This window comes from Vombatus ursinus, unplaced genomic scaffold (assembly GCF_900497805.2).
Source record: "Vombatus ursinus unplaced genomic scaffold, bare-nosed wombat genome assembly UNPS02014909.1, whole genome shotgun sequence".
Lineage (NCBI taxonomy): Eukaryota > Metazoa > Chordata > Mammalia > Diprotodontia > Vombatidae > Vombatus > Vombatus ursinus.
Window position 1 is genome coordinate 2,618,496 of NW_020954687.1, and position 8,370 is coordinate 2,626,865.

Consider the following 8,370-nt stretch of genomic DNA (forward strand, 5'->3'; position numbering starts at 1 on the left):
GAGATGCATGAGGGACAAAGGTGGATCAGGGTGACCGGACATTTCATGAAGAGGGAATAGAATGGACAAAAACAGTAAAGTGTCAGACTGGGAGTCCAGTTTGATGGGGGTGTTGAGGCTTTGTAGAGAATTAATAGGAGAAAAGGCTGGAAAGGGAAAAGAGCCAGTTTATAAGAATCCTTGAAAACCAGGATAAGGAATTTAGACTTTTTTTTTTGGATAGGCTATTAGGAGCCATGTTGTTCAATCATTTCAATCAGTTGTGTCTGACTTTTTGTGACCCTACTTGGGGTTTTCTTGGCAAAGATATTGGAGTGGTTTGCCATTTCCTTCTCCAGCTCATTTTACAGATAAGGAAACTGAGGCAAATAGGGTTAAGTGACTTGCCCAGGTCACATAGTATGTAAGTGTCTGGGGCTGGATTTGAACTCAGGAGATGAGTCTTCCTCACTCCAGGCCTGGCACTCTGTGCACTATAGGTAGGCCCCTAATAAGAAGCCAAAGAAGGTATTAAAAAATTTTTTTTTAATTTTTTGTTGTTTTGAATTTGAGAAACCTGAATATTTCTATGTTCAGAGAACATGTATCTGTGTATGAAACCTCAAATCTCACTGTGTACAGCTGTTTTTTTTCTTTTTAAAATATGTGCTAAATATGGCATGTTAGTTCCCAAAGCTGTCCCACTTGTCTCTGTTGACCTCTAAACTGCCTTCTGTCCTTTTCTGTGCATCTTTTTAGTTTTAAAAAAAAAGGGAAATACTATGGTTAGAACTAGATTTTAAGTGGGTTAATCTGACAGTGGTGGTCAAGGACTGGCTGTTTAGGGACAAAGAGCAATAGTTCAAGTGAGAGTGCTGAGCCAGATGCTGACCCCTTCCTATCCGCCCTCCTCCTCCTAGGGTAAGCGAGTTATTGGGGAGGATGGCTCAGAGGGCTACAGTGACCTGTTCCGGGAGAACGCCATGCTGCAGAAAGAGAATGGCACCCTGAGAATGCGGGTGAAAGCCATGCAGGAAGCCATTGATGCCATCAACAACCGAGTCACCCACCTCATGAGCCAGGAGGCCAACCTGCTCCTTGCTAAGGCCGGTGAGTATGGTAGAAGTGGACCCAGCTAGAGGAGGAGGACACTGCTGCTGCCCACCCACCCTCCCTAGCCACCGTGTATTTATTATCCTTATACTTCTAGATGGACTTGTCTTCTGCCATGGGAGAGTGTAAAATAGAGAGTCCTTCCTTTTTGGTCTTTGCATCCCCCAGTACCTGCCCCTGTGCTCAGAACATAGTAGGTGCTTATTGATTCCATGATTGGAGAGACCTTCCCATTCCCAGTTGGCGTCGTCTATCAGAAAGCACTTAGATTCCCTGTTCTTTCCTCCTTCTGCCCCTGCAGGAGTGGGTTCATCTGTCCTAAACAGCGAAAATATTCCTGGTCACCACCTTGGTGACAAAAATCTAATGCCCATTGCCTAGCCCTTGGCAGACCATGAGAACCTCAGACTTCCCATAGTCTGGCTCCAGCTTACCATTCAAGCTTATTTCATATGCTTCTTCTTTATACATTCTCTCTTCCAACCAAATCTCCCTTCTTTCCCCCAATCTCAACACCCCGTCTTCTGCCATAGAACCTTCTTTCCACAGGTTCTCCCTCATGCTTGAGGTACATTCCCCTCACCTCCCCCTTCCCCCTTCCCCCTTCCCTAGGATTCAAATATCAACTCCTATGAGATCCCCTTAATTCTTAACATTCTTTCTGGGCTCAAATTTTGTGTGTGTGTGTGTGTGTGTGTGTGTGTGTGTGTGTGTGTGTGTACACATATACACACATATGTATATATAGATATTGTATATATATATACATGCAAAACACATTATATGCATATACACATGCAAAGCATATATTATACATTATATGCATATAATTGTGTATGTTATATATAATTTGAGCTGGGAGAGAATATGTGTGTATGTATACATAGACTACTTTCATATATATATATACATATATATATATGACTTTGTTGTTGTTTTTTTGTCCCCAGCACCTAGCACAATGCCTGATCTATCCTTACTAGATTGTTCGGTGGATTGGATAGGAATGTAGGTCCCTGTGCACCATATGTTTAGCCACCCAGACCAGACCTACAACATAAGGCAGGCAAAGCGCTGAGGAGCAAGAGACCTTGGGCTCCAGTCCCATTTCTCTTCGCAATCAGCTGTACAACCTTGGACAAGTCACTCAGCTGCTACTCAGTGTTTGTGTCTTCATTTTGTAAAATGGAGATACTGACCTCCATCCCATGGGTCTCATTAGGTTGCTCTGAGAATCAAACAAGATAATGTTTGTCAAAGTACTTCATAAAGTTCAAGACAGCATTGCCGTGACTACCTGGGGCCCACTGGGTCCCATTGGATGAGATAACTTAAGCCTGGCACTGGTTCTTAGAGGCAGAAGGCTCTCAGAGGATGCCTGTGGCCGTCATCCACCCATACCAAGGCAGGAATCCCTTCTCTAGAATCCCTGATAAGCGGTCATCCAGACTTTGCTTGCAGACCTCTAGTGAGGGGAGCCCCCACCTCTGCTGGCAGCGCAGTCCACTCTGGGACGGCACGTACTCTTAGGAAGTTTTCCCTCACTGTGTCGCTGTGCAACCTCTGTCCACTGCCCCTTGTTCTGGCCCCCTCTCTCTGCCCTCCCTCAGGTCCAAGTAGAACAAATCCAGGCCCCTTCCCATTTGACAGCCTTGCACATCCTTGCGGACAACAATCAAATTCCCCTTCAGTCTTTTCTTTCTTCAGGCTAGACAGAGTTACAAAGGATCAGGTTTAGAAGGGACCTCAGAGGTCATTGAATCTAAGTTATCTATGCCTGAGAAAGAATCTCCTTTACCATATACCCCTGACAGCTGGACAGCCAGTGTTTGCTTAAAGACTTCAAGTGAGGAAAAGCATTCCAGCTTCCCTCAGTCGATGTGCTCCTCTGACAGCCTGGCCTTCAGTGGCGTCATCATTCTGACTAGACAAAGGGCAGTGCCCAATGCCGACCGTGTTTTCTTAGGTCTACTACTACTGGGGAAGAAAACAGTGGTGACTTTCCTCATAATCAAGACTGGACTCGTTGGGATTTTTTTGTTTTGTTTTGTTTTGTTTTGTTTCCTTTCTTTATGTCCCCAGTGCCTAGCAGTGCCTGGCATCTAGTAGGTGCTTGATAAACGCTTGTTGACTTGTTGATGACCTGATTCTTACTGATTAGCTTCATCCAGAAAAGTCTATTTATTTCCTCCTCTGGACCATGCTTTCTTTCATTTCTGGTCACTATTAATGCGTGAGCAGCAATAGCCTTTCCCCCTCCTGAGATAACATAGCAATCACAACATTTTGGGTGTGAGTAGCTTTGGGCATGGAACTAAGGTCCTCAGGTATATGCTAGGCCGACATTTACCAGCCTTTAAGAATGAGGAGGTAAACACTTATTTATAACAAAACAAATTATTAATTCTTCTTTAGATATAAATAAATAAGTCATGTATCACCAAATAGAACAAAAAATAGAAAGGAAAAAACCATCTAAGGTATATTAAGTTGCTTCTTAACTTTTAATTATCCCATCCATAGATTTCTTTGGGCATTTCACTACTTCATGACCTTATTTCAGTATTGTCTTTGCTAACAACAGCCCTGGTCCCAATGGTTAAGTCCCATCTTCTTTGTGGCTTGCAGGGAACCGTTACACCTCATCCAATTCACCTCATCTTATTCTTTGTTTCTCAGAGCAGCTGGCATATGGCAGCTGAAGGCTTTCCTCTCTTCTACAGCAACCTTCCCTTCTGTTTCTTTCCATTCTTCTATAGTAGAGGCATATAATGTCACTATATCTGCCCTAGTTGAGTCTTGGCCCACTTAGCCTACCTCTGGATGAATTGCCAAAATCTACCTTTTCTTTTAGGTGCCACAATATATGTTCAATAACAGTGACCTATCCCACAGTGTTATTGTTGCTGGGATTGTTACCATTATCATGAGATAGATATCTCTTTTCTGTTCCCCACCAGGAGATGGCAACGAGGCCATTGGTACTCTAATCCAGAACTATATTCGAGAGATTGAGGAGCTTCGGTGAGCATCAGGGATGGGGAAGACCCAGGGTGGCTGGTCTGGGACTCTGGCAGTGGTAGGGCTAAGAGACAACACTTCTGGCTGACCTCATTTCTCCACCCTCTCTTCCACTTCAGAACAAAGCTTCTAGAGAGTGAAGCAATGAATGAGTCTCTCCGCCGCATGCTCTCACGGACCTCAGGGAGGCCTTCCTACTCCATGAATGGTTCCCAGACCCAGGGAAGTTTGCTGAGCAGCCCATCAATTTCCATGGAAGCAGAGGCCTCAGAGGTGATCCGTAAGGCCAAGCAGGACCTGGAACGGCTAAAGAAAAAGGAGACCAGGCAGCGGAGAAAAAGGTAAGGGAGAGAAGCCCCTATACACCATCTGACAGTGTCATTGATGGGAGGTGAGGGGTAGGTGGAGATTGGGATGGGGTCAATTCTCTCAGAGGGGTGGGACTTCCTCCCCTTGAGACATCCACCCCTTCTTGGATCTGGGTCTGAGGAGAGGGAGACTAGTAGAAGCTGGTTACTAAGCTCCATCTCTGTACCACCTCAGGCCAACTCCCTGGTGACATCACGCACAATGGCACCAGAAATCTCTTTCCCAGTGGCCTGCTATCTTGGGGAGTTAGTCAACCACTTGTGGGCAAAGGTTGCCTCACCCTATCTCATGATCTTTGGCGTGGAGGAAAGCAGAGAATAATTAAATTCTATTTTGGGCTATTTGGATTAAAGTTTAAAAGCCAGAACACCTGGGAAGTGGAGGAAATTGCTGGCTCACCTCACCACCATGTCCCTTACACTTTAGGGTGACATCATCCCATCTCCCAACCTCAGGTGGGGATGTTTTCCCTACCATTCCCCACCTCCTTTCTTCACTCTAACCCCACCCCCAGCGCAGGAGCACCGAGTGACAAACACAGTGCTGGACCTGGAGCTAGAAAGGACTGGGTTCAAATCTCATCTCCGACATCAGACCAGCTATGTCACTATGGACGAGTTATTTAATATCGCTGAGCTTCACTCTCCTCAACTATAACGAGGAGATTGATTGAAATGACCTCTGAGAGAGACCCTTTCTAGCTCTTAACCTAGAATTCTGTGAGGCTGACTTTACTAACCTGACCCTACCCCCGTCTTCCTCCCGTGGGCAGCCCAGAGAAGGAGGCATTTAAAAAGAGGGCAAAGTTACATCAAGAGAATGGAGAAGAGACGGATGAGAACGAGGCTGAGGAGGTAAGGGCCAGTCCCTTCTCCTGTGCACTCTGACTTGTGACCCTGCCTAGGGTTCACCTAGGCATCAGGCTCAGTAAGAAGGGGTGGAGGAGGGCCATCGATGAAAGTGCCTACAATACTCCCCCGCCTCACTCAGAGCCAAATAACTCTCCCCTCCCTGAATTAGACTCACTGTGCCCCTCAGTGATGGGCTGGCTGGTTACCAGGTTGATGTACTTGCCCTCTTCTCCAATCTCACCCCAAAGAAGGGACTCCATGTGTGCATAAAGGGCCCATGCCCCATGGAGACAGCTGCGGTTTTTTAGGGCGGGGAGGGGTCACAGGGTTCTAGTTGCGGTGCTGTGTGTTCACCCTTTCTGCCTTATTTCCCTACTGACTGCCCTCCATGTATGTATGTATGTATGCGTGTGTGTAGACACACATGAGCATACTCCCATCCCTCAGTCCTGGGACACCGCTCCCTTCATGGTCTGGCCCCATGGGAACTCACCCCGCCTTTGGGGGGAGGTTTCCTGACCCTCGGGAGGAACAAACGGCTGGGGAGGGCCCCATCGTGGTGCTCAATGCCCAGGAGGAAGAGGAGGATCGGGATGAAAGTGGTTGTGAGGAAGAGGAAGGCCGGGAAGATGAAGATGAAGATTCGGGCAGCGAGGAGAGCCTGGTGGACTCAGACTCCGATCCTGAGGAGAAGGGTGAGTTGACCCCTCAGGGCTAGACACAGGAAGGATTGTGGGAAGATTGAAGAGATTATAGATTTAGAACTGCAAGGGCCTTCAGAGGCCACTGGTGCTTGGACATGCCAAGAGGGGAAGCTCAGCCTTCCAGTTCCTGAAAGTGAAGGCTAAAGAACCCCTCATGCTACCCTGGAGTCTTCCTTTCTCACCAAGAGGAAATGAGGTAGAGAGCCATACCTGGCCTTGCAGATGAGGACCATAATCATTCAGGCAGTAAGCATTTATTAAGCACCTACTACGTGCCTGCTTGGGGAGAGGGTGTCACTACATTATGATGGGCTTTGAACGCCAAACAGGATTCTGTATTTGATCCTGAAGGTGCTAGGAAGCCACTGGAGTTTATTGAGTGAGGGTGTGACATGGTCAAACCTACGTTTTAGAAACATAGTTTTGGTGGCTGAATAGAGGATAGCCTGAGGTGGGGAGAAACTTGTGGTGGTTCGACCCATCAGCAGGATCATAGATCATAGATTTAGAGCTGGAAGGGAGCGTCTTAGATCCAGCCCCTTCATTTTACAAATGAGGGAGCTGAATCTGAGAGAGAGTAAGTTACTTGCCCAGGGACACACAACTAGTAAGTGTCAGTCACAGAATTTGAACTCGGGTCTTCCTGACTCCAGGTCTAGCACTCTATCCACTATTCTCCCAGCTGTCTCAAAGGTATCTACATCTGTCAGGAGTAGGATTTAAATCTATTCCATGACTAGACCTAAATGAAGTTTCACAGGTGACCTTATGCAATGTTAAGTTAGTATGAGGAAAGCTAGACCCCAGGATCATCTTCATGGCAGGGGTTGGGGAGTAGCTGGCAAAGGGAGAAGGGGGATGGGTTTTGTGGTCAGTTGGGACAATTTGGTGGACACTTGCTGAGTTAAATGTAATTATTGTGCTCAACCCAGAGGCAAAGGCCAAGGCCATCATCCTTGGGATAGGATTCGTTTTTTATTTCTTTTTGATACAAAAACCACTTCCCGGCAAACACCCACTGTCCCACCCCACACACCCCTATGTGAATTCCTGGCAGTTCTTGCCCAGTCCTAGAAACAGTGGAGAGGAAGAGGAAATTTATCTAACAGACTCTGACTTCTCTTCACACAAATCGCCCCTCCCCTGTTCTGGGGCTCCCAGACCTCAGGACCCTTAAGGTTCAAGGCTAAAAACTGATGATTACAGTAGAGAAGTGTCCAGTCCACTTCCTATAGAATGAGCCCTCCCAGACTCATTCTCAGCATCCAACCTCTCTGACATCCCTACAAGATGGCAACCTAGCTCTGGACTCATTGGTTATGGAGTACGGCTAGAAGAACAGAGTCTTAACTTCAGGCCCTGGGGAAAGGCATGACTCCAGTTCCTAAGGCCCGTGTCTGCCCTGTTAGATTAAAGAGGAAGTTCTACAGGACAGCACTCATTTGGATTAACTTTTTTCCATCAAGATCTCACTTATTCAGCATTCATCGCTGACCCTAGGAAGGGTTGTACATTTCTAATAATAATAACTAGCATTTATATAGCACTTTTAGGGTATGTAAAGCTTTTTACAAATACCTCATTTCATCCTCACAACAACCCTGGGAGGTAGGTGCTATTATTATTCTCATTTTACAGATGAAGAAACTGAGGCAGACAGGAAGTGTCTGAGGCCAGAGTTGAACTCGAGTCTCCTGAGTCCCACATCCAGAGCTCTATCCATTGTGCCAATTAGCTGCCCTCTTCTCTTCTGTCTCTCGCCTCCCCTCCCCATACCCCCGTGCCCCCACATCCCCCCCCCTCCAGAAGTGAACTTCCAAGCTGATCTGGCAGACTTGACCTGTGAGATTGAGATCAAGCAGAAGCTGATTGATGAACTGGAGAACAGCCAGCGCCGCCTGCAGACGCTGAAGCACCAGTATGAGGAGAAGCTGATCCTTTTACAGAACAAGATCCGGGACACGCAGCTTGAGCGGGACCGGGTGCTTCAGAACCTCAGTGCGTGCACACCCACGCATCACATACTTATACACGCACACACACACGCACCATATACATATGTCCTGAAACAATACACATAAACACTTATACATACATCCACAATTACACATATATAACATTCTTGTACACAAATACGCACATACACATACTTATACACAAGCTTACACTTTACAATATGCTTGTGCACATAACACACAAATACAAAAGCACTTACACACTTACATATACACGTACTTAAACACACATACAATACCCCCAATCCTTAATACAATATACACATGCATGCGCATGCACACACACACACACACACACACACACACACACACACACAC

The 8,370-nt window shown here is 46.5% G+C and overlaps 1 protein-coding gene across 3 annotated transcripts in view; it reads left to right on the forward strand.

Moving 5' to 3' along the window:
* Window positions 1-8,370, forward strand: part of KIF21B (kinesin family member 21B) — a 70,912-nt gene that overhangs the window by 27,365 nt on the left and 35,177 nt on the right. For all 3 annotated transcript variants that reach the window (XM_027843426.1, XM_027843427.1, XM_027843428.1), the window contains exons 9-14: window positions 900-1,089; window positions 4,053-4,116; window positions 4,233-4,454; window positions 5,255-5,336; window positions 5,908-6,028; window positions 7,844-8,035. In XM_027843426.1, the coding sequence (XP_027699227.1) occupies window positions 900-1,089; window positions 4,053-4,116; window positions 4,233-4,454; window positions 5,255-5,336; window positions 5,908-6,028; window positions 7,844-8,035 (871 nt within the window). The remainder of the gene's footprint in view (window positions 1-899; window positions 1,090-4,052; window positions 4,117-4,232; window positions 4,455-5,254; window positions 5,337-5,907; window positions 6,029-7,843; window positions 8,036-8,370) is intronic.